At 46.6% G+C, this 22,747-nt stretch overlaps 1 protein-coding gene across 1 annotated transcript in view; it reads right to left on the bottom strand.

Moving 5' to 3' along the window:
- The window catches only part of NOX5 (NADPH oxidase 5), a 62,535-nt gene extending 53,349 nt beyond the window's left edge, over window positions 1–9,186 (bottom strand). Inside the window, exons 1-3 of the mRNA XM_073568958.1 lie at window positions 9,038–9,186; window positions 6,108–6,258; window positions 2,082–2,292 (exon numbers count right to left, since the gene is read on the bottom strand). Of these exons, the coding sequence (XP_073425059.1) occupies window positions 2,082–2,292; window positions 6,108–6,258; window positions 9,038–9,043 (368 nt within the window). The 5' untranslated portion in view covers window positions 9,044–9,186. The remainder of the gene's footprint in view (window positions 1–2,081; window positions 2,293–6,107; window positions 6,259–9,037) is intronic.
- Between the last annotated feature and the right edge of the window lie 13,561 nt (window positions 9,187–22,747).

The following is a 22,747-nucleotide window of genomic DNA, read 5'->3' as shown; positions in this document are numbered from 1 at the left end:
TGTTGCTGTGGTTGTGAAGGTTGGGTAGGGGAAGGAAGGGGGTGAGGTGTAGGCCCACGTATTTGAGGATCTTCAGACCCTGCTTGAGCAAGCATCTGTGTGGGTGGTCTCATGCGCATTAGATTTCGGGGGGAAAGCTGCCACCTCTCCAGATATTCAAACAGCTCATATGGGGTATTGGGGGGTGTGCTTGCATCAAGCAGGATCTGAAAACATCCTCGAATACGGAGCCTCACCTCACGGGAAAGGGCACGGAGATAAAGGGCCAGGCTACGTGAGTATGCCTCCTCCCCATCATCTGTATTCACTCTAGCCAGATAATTTAGGACCCCAGTGTCCACATTGGTCCTGGTATCTTGGGCAGGGATCTGGCGCCTTCTTCATCCTCGCCGGGATGTTCCAGCAGGCTGTGGGGAGCCCCGAATCTGGCCAGTTGGGCTGCTGCTCATGTTGCCCTGCTCCTCCAGTATGGGTGATGGTGCAACAGCAGACGGTCCTGGTGGTGGGGTTTGGGGCGCAGGCAATGGGTTCTCCTGAGAGGATTCTTCACCCATGCTTCTTGTAGGGGGAGAAGATGGGCCAGCCACCTCATCCCCTACAGGTTCAATTATGGGCTCTGTATCTGAGCCCGTTCCTCTATCCGTAAGGTTGGAGTGAGTTCTGTTATGAAATAGAACAGAGCCAAAAATACATTAATATTTTTGGCCCTGTAAAGTATCGGTGTAATGTGGTGTGAGGTATCTACTTACGGTCTCAGATCCAGAATAGGGGCGAGGAAGGAGAGGCGGTCATAATAAATGTATTTTCGTTTGACGTAGCCCGCATCCCCACTCCTGGACCGCTGCTGACGTTCCCGCCTGTACTGATCGCGGATGCTGCGCCAGCGTTTCATCACATCTTCCACTGCAATGTGACAGGAAATATTCTCAATTTTACATATTTGATCGGTCACATTTGCTCTCAGTAGTTTAGGCATGTGGCCTTCTGGGGTGTGCTTTCTACCCAGGGTGGCATATCTAATTGGGCCATCCAGGCCAGATACACAGGGTCAGAATAGTTCATGTATCAAGTAACTACACTTAATAACTTGGTTGGCCAAGGGGATGAGGAGCTTGTGGCCTGGGCAAAAATATGGCAGTGTCAAACCATGTGTCACATCAAAATCTACCCGCCTCATGAGGTAAAAAGTAGAAGCACAGGAAGGGGGGGGCTGATTCTGTATGCATTTTTTGATGTGAGGTAATTTTAATAATTTTTTGGCCTTGTACTTACTCAGTTTCTGCTGCTCCTCACGTGGCCGATCACCAAAATCATGGAACATCTGGCGACATATGCGCCTCCATGACGCCTGCTTTCTTGCCCGGTTCGCATAATGGGCATCACGTTGGTCCCAGAGTTCTGGCCGCTCCTGAACCAGTACAATGAGCATCTCAACATTCAGGAAATATGGCGCCATGACGCTGCTGTACTCCGTGGAGGCGTACTTCCTGGATGTCTGGAGCGCTTTTTGAGCTCATTTGCATGTCTAGGCTTCCTGATGATGGATTGGACCATTTCCTGTCTCCAGCCAAAAGACCTGCGTATTTCTCGCAAGTCACACGTGTGGTCCACGTGTAATCCGTATTTTTTGCGCACCCATAGACTTGCATTGGCGTACTACGGGCGTAGTACGCTGACAATCGCAGCATGCTGCGATTGACACGGACCGTAGAATACGGACGAGAAATATACGGCTGTTGGGAGCTGCCCCATAGAGAATCATTTGTCCGTGTGTAATGCGTGCTTTTAACGCCTCTCACTCATCCGTATTCCTCTCTAGTGTGACCCCGGCCTTACTGTAGAGATTGCAGCCAGTGAATGGCCTCAGAAGACCCATAAATGGTGTGGGGCATCGGGATTGCGGCAGGAAGTAAGCGCAGACTGGATCTCTGGAGGACTGGGTGTGGTGGTGTGGAACAGAAGAGATAAGTAAAAGGAATTTTTTACTCATTTCCTGCTTTTGGCCACGTTTTTTTAGAAGTCCCTTTTAATATAGCAGAAGCATGAAAGGAAATTGCTGATTCCAAATCCAACTACCGTACCTGATCGTAAGATTTTCCATGACTTCTGGGAAACGCTCCAGTTCTTCTTTTAGTTCTTGAAAAGTGATGGATCCACTATTATCCTTGTCGGCGGACTGGAAAAGTACAAGAGTTAAGTCATCTAACTTCTCTTCTGGCAGTGAGATGGCATTTTCTAGCAGGCACGAGCTCAGAACTGTGCGCAGCTCATCAGGGTCAATGGAACCACTGCCTAAATTATACAGAAGTCAATGTTACCGCATTTGGGAGACAGTCATATCGATTTATAAAAATGTACTCACTGGTACTATGATTAAGTTTATTACAATTGTTAGGCTAGGTTCACATTAGCGTTTGAGTCCGCAGCGTATCATCCGCATCCGCAAACGCATGCAAAAACACATGCAAAACGCATGTTTATGTGCATGCATTTGATATAACATCAGGCAAAAATTGGCATGTCTCATGGGATTTCTATATGTACTTTGAATAACGCATGCATATTGAACGCATGCATGCGCATGTCCTTGCATACGCATGCGTTCCGCTAGACAGTAATGCTTTTTTACGCACTCATCCTCATGCCTGTGCATATTTGACGGATTTTTGATGCCTTAAAAAATGCAACATGTTGCGTTTGCCGGACACAGCCGCAGACAGCGAAACGTTTCATGCCTACGCATCCACAAGCGAACGCATGCAAACGCATGTCCCTGCGTACGCCATGTCAAATATATGTACGCATGACGCATGCGGATCTGTGCAGATCAAATGCTTTGCGCACAGACGCAAATGTGAAACCAGACTTAAATAAGACCTGTCACTTGCCCAAAAAAAATTGGTTAAAGTGGACCTGTTTTAGGGCAAGAGAGGCCAGTTTTTTGCTCTTGGTTTATTCCCACTGTTCCCCGGAGTATTCTGATTATTATTTTTTAAAAATCTGCCGTATGGTTCCAGAGATCTGGGCGTTTTTACTTAGTGCTCATTTCTTTGCTCTTTCCGAGGGGGAGAGGCTCATGGAGGAGAGAATCTTAAGAGACACGCCCACATAGAATCCCTTGAGCCAAGCCCCCTTAGTAAAGATTATAACAATTAGCACAAAATAAAAAGGCCTATGTCTATAAAAAACATAAAAAAATAATAATCAGGGGAGCAGTAGAAATAAAATAAGAGCAAAATCTGACCACTTTTGACCTGGTGACAGGTTTTCTTTAAATATCTTTTAAACTAGGATTCCCTGATTCTGCCTCTTTTTTTTTTTATTTTGCACTGCATCACTCCATTGCAAAGATATTTACAGTATATGCGAAATTTGTGAATTATGTGACAATATGTGAAATTTCGTTTTGCAGACTAATTATGCTTTTCTTAAGAGCATACCCTGAGTGATTGCGCGTTCTCCAGTCCCAGACAGTGAAACGGCTCGGCAGCTGATCTAGCAGGCTCACACTCTGCTGAGTTGTGATTGGCAGGCAATATTAGGGAGGGAGATGTGAAAGGGCACACCACCAGAGAAGCATCCATTTGGTCTGCAAGCAGAGATTTCACAAAGAAAACAAATGCGAATATTTCTACAATGGATTGATGCAGAATCAGGGGACATCAGAGATTTTTTAAAAGGTATTTGTAACAACCCTGCTGGCATCACTGCATGGCCTCCCTTCTCCTGCACACCAATTTACTCACTGCTCCAGGTCATGCTGTGATTTCTGTCTGCTGCCAACTCCATGCTCTGTACCTCTTGCTTCCTGTCTGCTCTCTGCATGCTTCCTGGCTGTGTGCATATGGGGGCGGCGCCGGCACTTTCTGGTTCTTATGGAATCAGTGTGCACCTGCCTAATGTGCTCCCGGCCAATCGACAAGAGGTCTCTGGTATTTAGGGCAGCTCCACCCAGTGGACTCTGCCTGTGCAATGTCTTAACTCAGTTAGTATCTTGCTACTGAGGTGCCAGGTCCTGTCCTGTGTTTATCCCTCTCTGGAGGCTTAATTCCTAGCTTTGCTTTGTACCTGTTCGCCCTCCAGGAGGCAGAATATCCTGGTCCCTGCGCTATTGTTCCTTGTCTTGTCTTATCCTGGTCTCTGTGTCCTTGTTCTTAGCCTTGCCTTGTACCTGTGTATATCCTGGTCCCTGTGTCCTTGGTCTTGTACCTTGTCTTGTACCATTACCTTGTCTGAACTCAGTCTTACCTCTGTCTGTCATTCTCCTTGTCTTTGGCTTCTTTCCCTTCTGTGTCTTTCCTTGTGTTCCCTCTCACTACCTATGCTCCGTACTCTTGCGGCTCTGCTTATGCTCCGCACTCTTGCGGCTCTACCTGCTCCATACTCTTGTGACTCTGCCTGTGCTCCGCACTCCTGTGGTTCTACCTGCTGTGTGAACAGGCCTCAACCTGTTCCTTCTTTCACCATTCCTTTCTGCCAGTACCAGTACTTGCACTTGCTGTGTGAACAGGTCTCTACCTGTTCTTCCATACACCATTTCTTTCTGTCATTACCAGTACCTGAACTTGCTGTGTGAACAGGACCCTACCTATTCCACACACCACCCTGTGTCCCTGTGCCTTTCCAGTTGGTCCCTGCCTTTGTATCTCAGCCGTGCCTGCCTGCCCTGTGTCTCAGCCGTGCCTGCCTGCCCTGTGTCTCAGCCGTGCCTGCCTGCCCTGTGTCTCAGCCGTGTCTGCCTGCCCTGTGTCTCAGCTGTGCCTGCCTGTCCTGTGTCTCAACCGTGCCTGCCTGCCCTGTGTCTCAACTGTGCCTGCCTGCCCTGTGTCTCAACCGTGCCTGCCTGCCCTGTGTCTCAGCCGTGCCCGCCTGCCCTGTGTCTCAGCCGTGCCCGCCTGCCAGTGTCTCAGCCGTGCCCGCCTGCCAGTGTCTCAGCCATGCCCGCCTGCCAGTGACTCTGTCGTGCCCGCCATGCTCTCCTGTCTGTCTGCTCCTCGTGCCTGTCGCCCGTACCGTCTACCCAAGTGGGATCAGTAGCCACAGCCAGACACTACCCTGGCGTGGCACCTGGCAGCTGCCTGCCGCAAAAGCCTGACCTCACCATCAGAGGCTCCAGTAAAAACCAAGGCAGCTGTCTTAGTCACGCCCCTTTCAGGGTAGTCTGGTTTGTGGCACAGTGGGGCCACAACCCCCTGGCTCATGCCCACCAGTCAAGGAGTGAGTGTGACAGTATTTAATTAACATTTTTTGAGCAAATGACAGGTTCTATTTAAGTATTCAACCTGCAACCCAAGTGGGAAAAAACAGTGTCACCAAACTACTACCTCCTGGTTTATGTAGTAGAAGACAGCTCATTCTTTTGGTTCATCCCTCACGTGAGCAATAGAATATTCCTAGGCACACAAATTCAGGTTTCTTTAGAAGTTTATAATTTCTTTTGACACAAGAAGCGATTTTCTCAGGATGACAACCCCTTTCCATATTGACAACATAATGAGGGTCTTCACCTGGGCTGCCCTTTTTTTTCTCGCTAATAACAAATGTGGCATACCCAACCATCCATGCATACATGCCTGGCCACACAGCTTATAATGATCCCTAAAAATCCCTTTATTCCAGTATTTGAAATTCGTCATACAGGAGTAATTTCAAGGACTGGGTTAAAAGGGTTGACGCAAGATAAACATTGGTGAAATATAGGTTATTCCATTTAATTGGGGTGGCCCGACTTCTGTAAACGAAGTGACAGTGGCCTTAGAAAATGCCTTTCTTCTTTGGCCCCATTTTCCATGGAGGATCACTGGAGTCACAGCACTTGGACATTTGGCATTTGGACATAGATGGCCAATTGTAGCAGTGAGCCTGTACACGGTTGCATGCTTTAAATTGACCTTACAAAAAAGTCTTTCTTGCCAATAGAGAAAAAAATCTGTCTCTACGATTTAATTTCAAAACTACTTTGAAAAAATGCAACTCTTGTGATGAGAGGAGGATCCTTCTAGTTTTGATACACGAGGTCCATGGATTCGAGTGCACAGATAATGTTCAGTTGTGATCACAGTATGTTGTTGACACAGACTGGAATCCCAAAAGCCCCATACAATTACCATCAACATCATATACTTGGAACAGGAATCGCAGTTTGTCGGTATCACTTCCATGTATTAGGAGGTTAAAAGCCTTCAGTAACTCATCCAGGCTAATGGAGCCACTGCCATCTGAATCAAATAAGGCAAAGAAACGCTCTGCGAAGAAAGACTGAAGCAAAGATGGAGTTAGATGAAAGCTATTGATGTGTCATGTTATACTGTTATAGAAAGTCATATACATTATGGGCCGTATAGAACTGCTCTGAAAATGCTCCACCAGGACTGTTCTACTATACACCCCGACAGCTTATCTGCCCGCACAATGCCATGTAGGTATATGTTCCTCTTAATGGTTTCTATCAAATACCATCATAAGACCGTGTTCACACATTCTGGATCCTGCCAGACTGTAGGTAAGTGATAAATGTCTTATTCCACCACTGGGACTCCCACTGCTCATGAGAACTGGGGACCTAATCCCCAGTTCCTTCTCACTGCAGTAGAGATTGAAAGCTGTGGCATGGTCCTTCAGGACAGATGACCTCCATTTATGTCTGAGAAGGCAGGTGCTGATGATCATGTTCTCCACATCTGAGAAAATCAGTCCAATTATGCTAATCACAACTTTGAGAATCAATTTCCTTGGATGTAGAGAATTAAACAAAAAAGTTTCATCTGAATGCGGTCCGATGTTTTCCACGAACCCATAGACATGAACAGGCAAGTGCCATCCGATTATCGGGGCAAATCTTGTATGCTGCGATTTTTTTGGGGGGGACCGCGTAAAAAATTGGACATGTGCACAGCCCCATGGAATAACACGGGGGTCAGTGCCAAAGCCAAAGATAGCACTGATTTATGCGGTGGTCTGCACAAGCCCCAATACTTATGTAGATAAAGTGCGCTGCACTGTTATTTCCATCAGTCCAAGACATGCTGAAGTTAGCAAGCTCGTTTTGAATCTGTCACCACTTTTTTTGGCATATCATGTAAAAATATAATTCAATTTAGTGTCAGCTCTGCATTATACAAGTACTTTTAATACCCCTTGACTCCCCACCAATGATACAAAAATGCCGTTTTTATTCCTCCCACGGTGTACGTAAATATCTTCTGCCCGGTCCGATGGGCAGGGCTTATTGTTCATCTCCACCCCCCTCCTAGTCTTGCTGTACGTATTCGTTTCAATGAATATCACAGATAGAGTACAGTTACTACGCGTGCGCATTCAAATGGTCCCTCGTGCGTGCTCTGTGGGCAAAGCTGAAAAACAGTATTGCGCATGCACCAGCATACGCCATGGTTTTCTATGGCCTGGAAGTACACGAATATATTTCCGGGCCATAGGATGCAATCGCGTATGCCGGCGCATGCGCAATACTGTTTTTCAGCTTTGCCCACAGTTGGGCAAAGTATACTGCACATGCGCGAGGGACCATTTGAATGCGCACGCGCGGTAACTCTACGCAAGCGCAGGAATTACCTGAAAGGAATGCGTAGACCAAGCCAGGAAGGGGGGAGAGACGGACAATAAGTACTGCCAATCGGACCGGACAAGCAGATTTACAAACACTGCGGGAGGAATAAAAATGGTATTTATGTATCATTGGTGGCGAGTCAAGGGGTATAAAAAGAACTTGTATAATGCAGAGGTGACACTAAATTTTTACATGATATGCCAAAAAAGTGGTGACAGATTCCTTTTAATATATTTTTGTGACTTAAAGATTATCATAATTTTTGCAATTACGGCCTGACTTAAACTAAAACAACGTCACAATTTTTCTTTACTAGTTATGTTCTTATATTACCTTTATCCATCTCTCCATACTTACACAACTACCAAAAGTTGTGCTAAAATAGCATCAACATCAGTCTTTTTTCTTCAAGCTTGCAAATGCATTGAATTTCATATACATTTTACAAATCAATCTATTCCTATAGAGATGAAAGTGCAATGGGCAGCAGGGTGGCTCAGTGGTTAGCACTGTTGCTTTGTAGTGGGGTCCTGGGTTCAAATCCCATCAAGGACAACATCTGCAGGAAATGTGCATGTTTCCTACCACACTCCGAAGGCATACCGATAGGAACCAATGGGGACAATGATGACAATGTCCATAAAGCACCGTGGAATATGATGGTGTTATACAAGAGATTAAAATAAATAATAAGTGCTGCATGAATTCGTCTAAACCTATAGGCTTTTTCCCATTGAATGCTTTTTCCTCCTCACCTAAATAGACATAAATACATAAGTGAAATTGTACCTGGCCCTGCACGCCTGATCTACGACTGGGGCAGAATGAGAGACCCTGTTACAGATTTTGCATCACTTACCTTTTCAGCCCATTGGATCATTTACTTTTGAGGACCATAGTGGGACAATGCTGCCATCTTCTGGTCTTAAAAGGAACTGTCATCAGATTTCACAATACAAACTGATTCATTACTGAATAGGTCAGACAGGCTCAGACTGGCCCGAAGGGGAACAGGTGAATTCCCCTGTTGGCCCCCTATTCAGGAGTGGGACTCTATATAAGAAGATTTTGGCACACTACACTTAATGCAGCATGTACAGACCAGGGGGGTCTCATCATTAATTTAAAGGAGTTAACTGAAACTCTTTTTTCTTCTATAGGTCTAACAACCACAGACAAGCAGCTGCTAAGTACCTGCATGTTCTACGTGGCGCTCCACTCAAAGTGCCAGTGATTCTGCTGCATCACATCAACAGAGCAGCTATTCCTCTTCTGGACTGTTGATGGGGTGTGACTGCTGATGTCATGCTGAATGAAAACCAGCTTACCACAGGTAGGCAGAGAGGAGATGACTGGCAATCAGCATGACATTGTAAGGGAGGGACAGGACTGTAGTCGTGACCTGTATTACTGTAGCAGCTGTGTCCAGTCCTTCCCCTGCATGAAACAATACTCTTCTCCTCGGCATACCTGCATCTCCAGATTCAGCTTCACCCGGGCACTTCCTAGGCCATAACGGTCCCTCTTCTAGGTGACCCCCGTCAATGGAGACACAGTCCGAGACAACTTTAACACTTTCCCAATACAACCAAAAGAGAAAGTATAGGCTATAATGAGGGGATCACCACATGGCATGGAAATCACACTCTGAAAAACTGTGTCCTTATATATACCTAATAAAATGGTCATGAGTAGCAGCTGTGCCACTTACCAAACAGGCGTGGAGTTCGCCGAGCTGGAAGGACTGTTTTCAGTGTGCCGCATTACACAGATGAAGAGACGCTGGAGGTGACTCATGCCTTCCAACTACTGCGCATGCGCAAGTGCTTGGACCTCTACCTACTGTTCCAAGATTTTAGCAAAGAATAACCCACTGTAATGTAGACGAGGTCCAAGCAATCCAGCCATTGCTCTTTAAGAAGATTATGCATTAACCCTAATGTTAAAATATCTTATATCCAATTGTCAAACTAATAAGGCTACTTTCATACATCAGTTTTTTGCCATCAGGCAGGATCCGGCTATTTTTAGAAAAAACGGATCCGGCATAAATTTTGGAGAACTGTAGAAACGGATCCGTTTTTCTGCTGGATCCGTCTAGCAGGTTATATCTGTTTCCTGGGGGCTGACCAATTGGATCTGAGCATGCGCAGATATAAAAAAACGGATCCGGTGGCTGGATCCGTCTTTTTCTGGATCCGGCGCATTCCGGCGCCCATAGACTTTCATTGTGGCAAAAAGCCGGAAGCGTCGGATCCGGCGCTTCCGGCTTTTTCGCCGGAGACAAAAAACGTTACAGTAGCCATTTTTTCCAGACGCTGGAATGAGACAAGTAGCCGGATCCGGCAAAAAACGGATGAAACGCAATGCCATCCGGCGCGATCCGGCGCTAATGCAAGTCAATGGGGAAAAACTGGATCCGGCATTGCATTTCGCTGGATCCGGTTTTACAAAAAAAAAGCCGGATCGCGCCTGACGGCAAAAAACTGATGTGTGAAAGAGGCCTAATATTATCTGTAAAGCTCCAGACCAACCTCTTTAACCTTGAGGGCTGTCTTGAATTCTTCTAGATCAATTTCTTTGTCTTCTCCAGCAATGCTCTCAAACTGCTTGGTTACCCAATCCAGCCACTTTGCATCCTCATCTGCGGTCATGATTCTAGAATAAGAAATAATATGTAACAAAACCTCACCTCAAAGATTCTTCGCCTCTATGACATTCTGGCGGACCAGACTGCTTGTACAATGTGACAGTGTCATGCTGGTGGGTGTAGAACCTCTGCGTGACAGACTAGGCTTTCCCCGGAAGGTTAATACCAGGGGCATAGTTCCTACTGGGTATTAACCTGCCCTCTGATGGCAATGTGAGACAGCCGCCGGCAGACACCAAGCACAATTCCGTGGTGGTCCCTGGCTGCCACGCTACACCAAGAAGCCAGTCGGCGCATGGCGAGACAGATGGGAAGGGGAGCACTGCCACTAGGGAAAGATAAGAGGGGCAACCCCTGAAACTTTCCATGTGCAACCTTGAGCTCCCTGACATCTCTTGATGGGCTATTTCACCCCGTGTGGCAATCGCAATCCTATACCTGCCTTACCATACCCTAAGCACGGCCCTGGTTAGTGCGCTGGGCAGCAGGAACACAAGTCCTGCTCTACAATCTAAACACAAACGGAAATGTCAGAGACACCGCACTACACTTGCTCATAGAGCCAGTGCGCGTGTCCTGAGTACAGAAGCAGTGCTAAGAGTTACCTGGGGAGCAGGGCAGCAGAGGTGACAATGCGTGCTTCAACTATTAGTGTCAGGGTCCAGTCAGCGCTGGAAAGTAAAGAGGCACGGGACCTGCGGACACTGAAAATGAACAAGCTTGCACGGGACCTATGGTCATGTGACTGCAAGGGGGCGGGGCTTAGCATCCTGCTTTCAGATATGACAGGACACCATACAACAACTCAGAGTCAGGCAAAACGGAGGTCACAACAGTACGGGCAAATGAAGTACAGGAGGGACAAACAGACGGGAGGTCAGACAAAGCCAAAGGTCATACACAGGATCACAGTACAGTACCAGGGAGGAGACAGAGCGGATAATCAGGGCCAAGCAGAGATCAAAACCAAACAGACATAGGAGGTACCAGGCAGAATCCAAAGCGATATCCAGGAAACAGACCGAGTCATACACAGAGAATCAAGTAACCAGAACACAGCACAGACACACTCAGGGGTCACCACACAATGCCAAGGGCAAGAGTATAACTGACAGGGATGGGAGCGTCCTGAGGCTATAAGAAGCCTCCCCCAGAACCAGGGAGAGGCCACAATCACAGCCCCAGGTGTGCAGGTAAGCCTGCATTGGGATCACAACCTTTAACCCCAGAAATGCCAGTCATCAGCACTGGTTCCAAACATTAACCCCACGTGTGCGAGTCAAACCCGCACTGAGATCATGACAGGAAACAGACAAGGGTAAAAAAACAGCAATCACTCAATGCACACCCAGACTATAGAAAGTTATAAAGGAAAGGAAGGATTACCCAAACCAAAAGGGAGATAAAGAAAAGACACCAAACAAACTTCCAAACAACAATCTCTGGAAACGAATCCTAGATGACTTCTCTTTCTACAGCTCACACCTCCATACTGATGTAGTCCTTTCACTCTCGAGGTGGACGCATCCTCTACTGGGGCTGGCAGAGTCCTTCTGCAGAAATCCTCTTCTGGACGTTTTGTCACCTGTGGCTTCTTTTCTAAAGTATTTTCCTCCACTGAGCAGAACTACTCCATTGGCGACAAGGAGCTATTGGCCATTAAGTTGGCCTTGGAGGAGTGGAGGTACTTACTGGAAGGTGCCATACATCCATTCAAGATCTTCACGGACCATAAGAACCTGGCGTACATCCAGTCTGCACAGAGGCTCAATCCTCGGCAAGCCAGGTGGTCCCTATTCTTCGCCCGCTTTGACTTTGAGCTACATTTTCGGCCCGGCGATAAGAACGTTAGAGCGGATGCGCTGTCAAGATCATTCCTGTCGTCTGATGCAGAGGAAGAACCCTCTCATATCATTGATATATCCAAAGTGATTACTGTGGCCCCTGTCAAGTTAACTACGTTACCTCCGGGAAGAACCTTTGTGGCTGAGAATAACCGAAAACGAGTGCTAAATTGGGGACATTCGTCCAAGATTGCCGGCCACGTTGGTGTCAAAAAGACTTTGGACTTAATCTCTCGCCATTATTGGTGGCCTTCACTCTCCCAGGATGTTAAAGACTTTGTAGCATCTTGCCCGTCCTGTGCCCAGAACAAGATACCCAGACAACCACCCTCCGGTCTTCTGTTCCCGCTTCCCGTTCCGTCGGCTCCATGGCAGCACATAGCCATGGATTTCATTACTGATCTTCATTGTTCTTCCGGTTGTACTGTGGTCTTGGTGGTTGTAGACCGATTTTCGAAGATGGCCCACTTCATTCCTCTTCCCGGACTACCCTCTGCTCCTGACTTGGCGAAGATCTTCATTTCCCATATCTTCAGGATTCACGGCTTCCCCCAGCACATCGTGTCAGACAGAGGGGTCCAATTCACCTCCCGATTCTGGAGAGCTCTATGCAGACTCATGAAAGTGTCATTGGATTTCTCTTCCGCCTATCACCCCCAAACCAATGGGCAGGTGGAACGTACCAACCAGATCCTTACATCCTACCTCCGGCATTTTTCTAATGCTCATCAGAATGACTGGGTCGGTCTACTTCCTTGGGCTGAGTTCGCCTACAATAATCACTCCAGTGAATCGTCTACCAAGTCTCCTTTCTTCATCGTCTTTGGACAGCATCCCAATGTGCCTCTACCGGTACTTCCTGTCTCGGGGGTACCTGCTGCCGATTCTCTGTCTGTGGAGTTCTCCAGGGTATGGCAGGAGACCAAAACCGCTCTCGAGAAAGCACGGGACAGAATGAAATTACACGCTGACAAGAGGCGCCTGGACGTTCCTCCATTTCTCCCTGGTGACAAGGTGTGGCTCTCCACCAAATACGTCCGCCTTAAGGTACCATCTTACAAACTGGGTCCCCGTTACATTGGTCCTTTTGAGGTCCTCAGGCGGATTAATGATGTTGCTTACAAATTGAAGCTGACTCCTTCACTCCGTATTCCCAATTCCTTCCATGTATCTCTCCTAAAACCTGTGGTTTCATCCTTCTCCAGGCCACACACCCCAGCCTGTTGGCGTGGGGGATGAGTTTGAGGTGAATGACATTTTGGCCATGAAGAAGGTAAGAGGGAGAACCATGTTCTTGGTCGATTGGAAGGGTTTTGGCCCCGAGGAGAGGTCATGGGAACCCAGGGAGAATATCCACGCACCCCAGATTGTCTAAGTTCCTCTCCAGTTTTAGAAAGAGGGGGCGTAAAGGGGGGGTACTGTCACGCCGTGCTCACCTGGGGGCGGGACCTCGGTCCCGACGTCATCTCTTCCGGAGCCGCGGTCACTCCGGGGGTCCCGTCGGGTGCGCACGCGCAGCTCTCATCCCCGGGTCTCCTCCATGTCACGTTTGCGCTTGCGCGCTCCTGTCAGTGCTGTATAGGGCTCGGTCCTCTCTATGGTAATGGAGGACCTGACCCGGAACCTGTAGTGGTCATGTGCTTTCTGGCTAAGTTCTGACCCAGAACCAGTAGTAGTCATGTGCTATATCAGACGACCTCCCCCTAGGGGAGGTGCCTGATTATTGTTGTGCTTCCTGGCTTGATCTGCCGTGTCCCTGCCTGGCTGTGCGCTGTATTCAGGTCCTCTGCTTTGTACTTGGTTGTGCCTCCTGGCACACGCTCTGACCCTGTGCTCTGTCTCGTACTCGGTTGTGCCTCCTGGCACATGCTCTGACCCTGTACTCTGTCTCATACTCGGTTGTGCCTCCTGGCACACGCTCTTACCCTGTACTCTGTCTCATACTCAGTTGTGCCTCTTGGCACACACTCTGATTCCGTGCTCTGTCTTATACTCAGTTGTGCCTCCTGGCACATGCTCTGATCCTGTACTCAGTCTCTTACTCTGTTGTGCCTCCTGGCACATGCACCAATACTGCGCTCTGTCTTATGCTCAGTTGTGCCCTCTGGCACACACCCTGCTCCTGTACTCTGTTACACCTCCTGGCACACCTGCTGCCTGACTCAGTGCTCTGACGTGCGCCTTGCACGCATCCTGCTTCACTCACACCCGGACGAACGAAGTCTCTGTATACCACGTGTTCCCGTGTCCACGCTTTACACGTTCCTGCAGACACACTCACCCACTCGTGTCTCCTGTGAGCCGGCCGCCTGGTGCCAGCAGTCGTGGTGCCTCACCCCCTGGGGCTTGCCCCTGATACTCCCTGTATAGGGGGTGGTCTTCACTAGGTCAGCTCGCCCTGGGAGGGTTGGTGTCACGACCCAGAGGGTCCACTCCAGGAGTCGTCACAGTCACCTAGAATGGCTTTCCAACTGTCTTGAAGGAGCTCCCTAAGGTGTGGAACACTAGGCTGCCTTGCCTTCACTCTGTGGTCCAAGTCATCCCAACTATTTCAATTTGATTGAGGGCGAGTGCCATCTGTTGCAGTGCTCCATCCCCCTACTTGGTCATATAGCTCTTACACAGCCTGGAGGTGTGTTTTGGATCATTGTCCTTTTGTAAAACAAATGATGGTCCACTAAGTGCAAACCAGACGGGATGGCATGTTGTTACAGAATGCTGTGGTAGCTAAGCTGGGTAATGTGTCACCAGTAACGCATCTCCACACATTATACCTTCGGGCTTCACGATGGCCACTACATATGTAGAATCCATCCCCTTATCTTTACTGCATCTCATTGTGGTTGGTTCCAACAATCTAAAATTTTGACTCATCAGACCATCATGCAGATTTCTAATGATCTAACATCCAGTCATTGCTTTTTTGCCCCAAACAAGTCTCCACTCCTTCTATGTGGTCCTCATTAGTGGCTTCTTTGCAGTAATACAGTATAAATCCCTGCGTCTCACAGTATTCCCTGGACTGTTGATACTGATATGTGTCTGATACTCGGGGTACTGGTCCTTCGGTCATGGCATGTGTAGTGTACTATACTTTGTGTTCTTTTTTTTACTTACATACAGCATTATTATTTGATTACTAATAAGTGTTATGGTTTTCTGTTTACATTGTTGTTATAATTATGAATTTCTTATCTACATAATCATGCATTTTTTGTTATTTTATGACTAGTAATCTTTTTTATGTAGTTGTTTGTATTTTGTACTGATTTGTATTTGTATATTTTTTATCTATAATATGTATAATTATTACATCAAGCTAAGTCTGGAACTCATATATGACCACACTGCCCTAATGGGCATTTAATGGGATTTGTTTTTAAATTTTCTGTCAGTAATTTTTTATGATTAGTTTTTATGGAAAGATGCTGTTAATTGGCGGATTCTGAGACTAGTAATTCTGATGAGCTTATCTTCTGCAGCAGAGGTAATGCTTGGTCTTGCTTTCCTGGGGCGTTACTCATGAAGGTCAGTTTCATCATCTTTAAGGTTGTAGCAATTTCCTGGACTTACTGACCTTCATGTCTTATAGTAATGATGAACTTTTGTTTCTTGATACTTAGTTGAGCAGTTCTTTCCCTATTCTGGCTTAGAACGATTGTGGAACAGGGCTCAGCATTGTATGGAGCTGTGTATCAACACTGCCAGTGGTATACTGTCAATGGCAGCAGACCACGCGGCTGCTATGAGGCCTGCAAGTCGGGGGGGGGGGCAAGGGCCAGATTCGTACTTTCAACTCTAGTGGCATCCTGGTCTTGGATGCCGATATAGCTGAAAACAATGATGGGAGAGGGAGCTGTCAGCTAACACTCCCTCTCCCATCATTCCCCATCAGGGCATCTGCTGCTGGGTAGGGCATCAGGAATCCCACCTTGGCACGATCAGAGGAAAACTGCTGACCGAAAAGCTTCATAATGCCGCATGCACTGCTCCAGGAACCCACGGCACTACTTCGGATCCCCATATACCGAGGTGGATCAGACAGGATGGGTTCCACTACAAAGGCAAAAGATTCAGGTTGAATAAGCGCAGCCGTAGGTACTGCAACATAGGCTGGCGCAACTGATGTCAGGGCTTCCAACCGGGCATCTAGTGTCAGCTGATGAAACAAAAATTGTTCCTGGCTTTTCCACTGGTAGGTCAGCTGCTGACACAGAGAGGACTGGGGATCAGCGGGGTCCATGCACGATCAAACTGTTACAAACGCAGGTGGTTATTGTGGTTTCATGAACCCACTGTGCCACAGGGCCGGCCTTACCTAGGAGAGTATGTACATAGTACGCAGCTAAGCAGCTACCAAGTGTTCACTAGCCACCAGGTACCACTCGTAGTCAGTCCCCGTTACTGCAGCTGCTAGCCCCAGGGGTTAGGTACGCAGAGACGGATAGGACTAGGGCTCCGTTTAGACTACCAAATTCTGTATCCTCTGCCAGAACAGTTACTGACATGGACTCAGACTCCATTTAGACTACTAGTTTCAGGATCCTGAGGCAGAACCGTTGCTGACACGGAGAGTCAGGACTGTTTGCAGTTCTATGTAGGGGGCTCATTGTACTGTATGTGTGGGGCCATTATACTGTTTTCAGGACTATGTGGGGGGGCATTGTACTGTTTGCAGATCTATGTAGGGGGGCAGTATGCTGTTTGGAGGGCTATGTGGGGGCATTTATACTGTTTGGAGGGCTCTGTGGGGCCATTATACCGTATGCAAGACATTATACCGAATTAATATTTTTGTGGGGTCCATGATGCTGTATAGGGGCCAGTATGCTATTCAGAGGGCTGGTTGGGGGCCATTATACTGTTTGGAGGGCTAGGGGGGCCATTATATAGTGTGGATGGTTGTACTGGGGCCATCATAATGAGGGTAAGAATGTGGGGGCAATTATACTGTATTGAAGCCCATTATACTGTATGGAGAGCTGAGTGGCAATCACAGTTGGGGCATCATACTTTGCCGGGGGAGGGTTGAAGGGGAAACAGTAGGATCATCATATCATCATACCATGTGTGTGTGGAGGGTACTGTCATACTCTGTTTCAGGGGACAGTATTGTTGGGATCATACTTTATGGGGGCAATGAAAGGGCAATCTAGGGGCTTCAATAGAAGGAAAATTACTATGCAAGGGCTGCAAAGAGATATGCTCATCTGTGACCCCGCCGAATATTAGGTTTTTTTTTTGGTGGGGGAAAGGCTAATTAGAATTTCTGCTATGGGGCCTCATGATTTCTATGTATGCCTCTGAAAGATGCCTCTGCAAAACACACCTGATTGTTGTAAACAGATTCTGAAGGCCAGTGATTTAAAGAATGAATTCTTGATGAGGCATACTTGTTCATTGGAAGACATTCTGGGTGAGTACTGGATAAAGCTGCTTAAAGGGAACCGGTTACTAGAAAGAAAACGCTATTAACCTGCAAATATGGGTTTAATCTGTAGGTTAATAGCGTAATTAACCTGCTCAGCACCCGCACTAACCCGAACACTGTGGGGAGAAAATGAACTTTATTCCCCCTAGCAGAATTTGGGTTTCTGTCTCGGGGCGACAACGGCACTGGTGCAGTCACCACTCGGAGTATACAGAATGCTGGCTGTAACCGCGCCCCCATCAGTGACTGACAGCCGGCACCAGTGCACAGCCAGTGTCAGTCAGGGCTGGGGGCGAAGTTATAGATACCGCTCTGTATTCTCAGAGAGATGAATGAGCCTGGGCAGGGGCAGCCCTAGTGAATGACACCGGAATGCTGCCGGGGGGAATAAAGTTAATTTTTTCCCTGCAGCATTCGGGTAAGTACAGGCGCTAGGCAAGTTAATAACGCTATTAACCTGCAGATTAACCCCATATTTTCAGATTAATAGTGTTTTTTCTGGTGACAGGTTCCCTTTAAATCTAAGGGTTAGCATGTATTCTTGCTTGTTTCACACGTATCTTTTTATTCTTTATTTCCATACATGAATCTCACATACCTTGGTTTTGCTGCTTTCAGGTTAAATATACAATGTGCACATTCCAATAAGAACATGGAAAACCGCTGAGCCTTTTATACATATAAAAGATGTGGAATAATTGAAATCATGGGATCCATAGATATATCAATGATACGCAACTGATGAAAAAATGGAAACAAAATTTGTAAAACATCTCGATTTATTCAGTATCATACCACACGCAGAAATAAATGCATTTACACACCTTAGCTGCGATCGATGAGGTTATTACTGGTTGTCTAAGAAATGTTCTGCCTTACTAAATGCACTTGGCCAAACCATCAACATCGGCTGCCGGCAGCTGCCATTACAGTGCTTGTTGGGAGACAAGTCCGGAGATGCTCCCAGCCCAGGCCCCCCTGCTCACTGTTCCCCAGGGGCAAGATTTGGCTGTTCACTCAGTAACTGAACGTGCGTCCGAGGGGGGCCAAAAATGTTGCCACTATGGGGCCCTGAAATTCCTGGTGGCAGTCCTGATCATGAGCAACATGTTGTATTGGAAATCATCAGAAGAGTTCAGTCCTCTTCCTCTCTAAATTATCTAGATAGTTGAGTAGATTAAAAGGAACTTTGGCTGCCTGACATGTAGGTAGTGACTTGTGCCTGCTCTAACTTGACCTTGTGAGGTCTAAGCTACAGAAGGGTTGGACATGGTAACATGGTATGCCACTGCAGTGCCGATCATCAGCTAGTCGGTATGCTGCTGGGATGTCTGGAGTACCTTTCACTCTGAAGAGGAACAGTAACTAGGTTAAAAGTGGCCAGTGTTTGCTCCTATTTTATTCCTGCTGTCCCGCTGAGTATTGTGTTTTTTCTTGTTTTTGTTATTTTTTTTGTAAATCCGACAGTTTCGGAAATATGGATCTTTTTATTTAGTGCTAATTTTTATGGTATTTACCAATTTGATGTATGTTACAGATTCCCTGTGGGTGTATTTTTAGTGTCCTCTGCATAACTACCCTGTGAGCTACACCCCCTCGCACCATAAAGATTATCATTAAATAAAAAAAGGGCCATATCTCTGGAACTGTATGGCGGATTTAAGAAAATCAATAAACAGAATACTCAGCGGAACAGAACAAGAAGCGGACACTTTTCACCTGGTGTTCTACACTCTTTAACCCTTTCAAGACATTTTTAGTCTTGTGATCATCTAGTACACTTGCCTGAGAGCCTAAAGAAAAACAGCAGGTTGAGAGGACTCTAGAAAGTAAGTTTTGAAGCATGACTTGTTATTATAGAAGGGCAGAATATGTTTTGCTCCTTGTCAGATGCATCTTTGGATTGGGCTGAGTGTCTTCTGGTCATGACAGTCCTGATAGAGAGGTATAGTCACAAAAACAAAAGAGAGACAGCTGCTTTCGAGGATGCTGTCAGCCTGTTACTTGTTTTGTACATGGCAATCACATCCCACCAACCCAGATATTTCATATGGTCAGAAAGAACCATGTGTACTCCTGTTTGTAACGCCGGGGTCACACTTGCGAGAAACTCACACGAGTCTCGCGTCTCAATGCCCCGGAACTGCCGCCGGCACTCAGACTGGAGCGCTCAGCTGTATAGAAATACATGCAGCCGCACACTCCGGTCCCGAGTGCCGACGGCAATGCCGGGTATTGAGACGCGAGACTCGTGCGAGTTTCTCGCAAGTGTGACCCCGGCCTAAGGAAACTTATTTCTTGCGTTGCTACAGAGAAAACTGTGGTTGAAACAATTAATAATCTCATTAACCACTTTGTTGAACTCCAAAAACACTTCAAGGGATGGATAATATCAGTCGTTTTTTTCACCAGTGAGCTAGATTGGATTTTCATCGGTTTTTGGTCAGTTTGTTCCATTTTTTCTTCAATTCAAAAGATAAATGGCGGTTTCTGAAGCTTCTTCTGGCAAGCTGTCAAGGAAACATGACCGCACTAGGGTGCAACATAGATGGCATCTGGGTGCTGTCTGGAAATTGGACTAGTCTCATCTCGTACAAGTCTCGGTGTTTCATACAAAAATATACCTTAGCCAGGCTCTGATTCATGCTACCCTCAGTTTGGGTAGAATAATTGAGCTATTTCCCTTTAATGGCATATTCCCACATTAGAAATGTATGGCATATTCACTTGAGATAGCAAAAATGTCGGATAATCTTGGCCCCATCCCTGAATCCTCCCCTAACTCCACAAGAAGAGTTCACCAAACCTTTCATGTTACCAACCGCCACATCGGGCCAGAGGGTGAATAGAAAGTCTGCTAGGCATGCAGTGTACCGCTAATAGTGGCAGACCACTCGCTAACTAAGGCGACCATGAGTCTAGGGGGCACCAGCTGTCCCCTGTCACCTTATTCGCATACTGGATGCAGATACAACTGAAAGTAATGATGGAGGAGATAGCTGTCAGCTGACGCTCCCTCATCCATCATTCTCCCTGTTCGCCGGACGTCCCACTCCCAGCTCAGTGGGCACCATGACATCATTGCATCACGACCGCTGTGATGAGCAGAGCAGACCACATGCCGCAGAGACCGGAGCAGCGGTGGAACAGGGAGAGGTCAGTGGTTTTTTTAACCCCTTAGTGACCGGTCCAAATTTTTTAAATCTGACCAGTGTCACTTTATGTAGTAATAACTCTGGAATGCTTCAACATATCCCATTGATTTAGTTTTTTCATGACACATTATCCTTTATGATAATGGTAAATTTAGGTCGCTATGTTTTGTGTTTATTTATAAAAAAAAATCAGAAATCTGACAAATGTAAAATAAATTGCAATTTCCAAACTTTGAATGATTCTCCCTTTAATCCTGATAGTCATAGAGAAACATTAATATATAACATTTCCCTTATCGCTGCTTCACATCAGCACCATTTGTAAAATGTTATTTTATTTCGTTAGCATTTTAGGAGGTTTAAAAATGTAGCAGCAATTTTTTTCTTTTTCCAAGGAAATGCACATAATTTTTCTTCTTTAGCGTCCTATCCAGGTTTGATTTGATTTTGGGGGTCCTATATATTGGAAAACCCCCAAAACTGATACCATTTTAAAAACAGCACCCCCTAACATTCTGAAAACTGCTGTCAGGTAGTTTATTAACCCTTTGGGTGCGTTCAGGAATTAATACAAATTGACATGACAGGAATGAAAAGCCGGATTACTTACCGGTAATGCTCTTTTAATGAGTCCACGACAGCACCCACTGGAGGTATCGGATCCGCCCATTTGGAACAGGAAACCCTACAGGAAAGATAAAAGGGGCGGTCCGCCTTTCCTCCTCAGTTTTACGTTTCAGAGTACCAGAAGGACCGCCAAGGATTAGGCAATGTTCTCTTATTTTAACATCTTTCTTATCCATTATTTGGTAATACTTTAACTATTGATATCTTTTTAGGGGGGGAAGTGAACGGGTGCTGTCGTGGACTCATTAAAAGAGCATTACCGGTAAGTAATCCGGCTTTTTACTCTTCGCCACGACAGCACCCACTGGAGAGATTCCAGAGACCATCACCTGGGTGGGACCACCGTGCCAAGGATAGTCCTGCCAAAGCTTAAGTCAGAGGTTGATGAAAGATCAAGTCTGTAGTGGTTATAGAAGGTAGAAGGGGATGACCAAACTGCCGCCTTACATATAGTTTCAATCGGAACATCTCCCTTTTCCGCCCAAGAGGTTGCCATTGCCCTGGTGGAATGCGCCCGATGTTCCCTGGAGGATCTTCGTTTTTTGCGGAGTAGGCTAAACGAATGGCCTCTCTGATCCACCGGGAGATGGTGCTCTTCGTGACTCCATACCCCTTCTTACAGCCCTGAAATGAAACAAATAGGGCCCTACTCTGCCTCCAACTGTTGGACCTCTCAATACATTTTAGGACAGTTCTTTTGACGTCCAGAGTATGGAACCTCTGCTCTTCCGGAGTAGAGGGATTTTTATAGAAGGTTGGGAGGAGTATCTCCTGAGATCTATGATATTTTGTTGCCACTTTTGGCAGGTAGGCAGGGTCTGGTTTTAATACCAATCTGTCTTGGTATTCTTGAAAAAAAGGTGGATCTATTGACAAGGCCTGAATATCACCCACTCTTCTAGCTGAGGTTAGTGATACTAAGAGGGCCATTTTAAGTGCTAAGTATTTGAAGGGTATTGTGTCGATCGGCTCAAAGGGGTCTACCGTTAGGGCGTCTAAGACCAGATTTAGATCCCATGTAGGGACGGAGGGTATGTGGATTGGAGTTATTCGTTCACATGCTGTAATAAAACGAGTTATCCATTTGTTGCCTGCTATATTATGGCCATATAGTGCTCCTAATGCCGATATTTGTACTCTCAGTGTATTTACTGCTAAGCCTAAGTCTTTCCCCTTCTGCAGAAATTCCAAGATTGGGATTATCGGAACTTCTGTTGTATGAGGTACTGTATGGAATTGAAGAAATTTTTTCCATATTCTAATGTAAATCTGGGTCGTGGACTGTTTTCTACTTTGTAGTAGTGTAGCAATTAAGGACTCCGAGAATCCTCTTGTCCTCAATAACTGCCTCTCAAATTCCACGCCGTCAAGTGCAAGCTGAGCACTTGAGGGTGGAAAAAGGGGCCTTGGGAGAGTAGATTGGCAGTCGGAAGGACCCAAGGATCTGTTATCGACATAATCTGCAGCCACGAA

The sequence above is a fragment of the Dendrobates tinctorius genome, unplaced genomic scaffold (genome assembly GCF_039654945.1).
Source record: "Dendrobates tinctorius isolate UK_male_01 unplaced genomic scaffold, ASM3965494v1 ptg000022l, whole genome shotgun sequence".
Lineage (NCBI taxonomy): Eukaryota > Metazoa > Chordata > Amphibia > Anura > Dendrobatidae > Dendrobates > Dendrobates tinctorius.
This window is presented reverse-complemented; position numbering and strand designations above follow the sequence as displayed.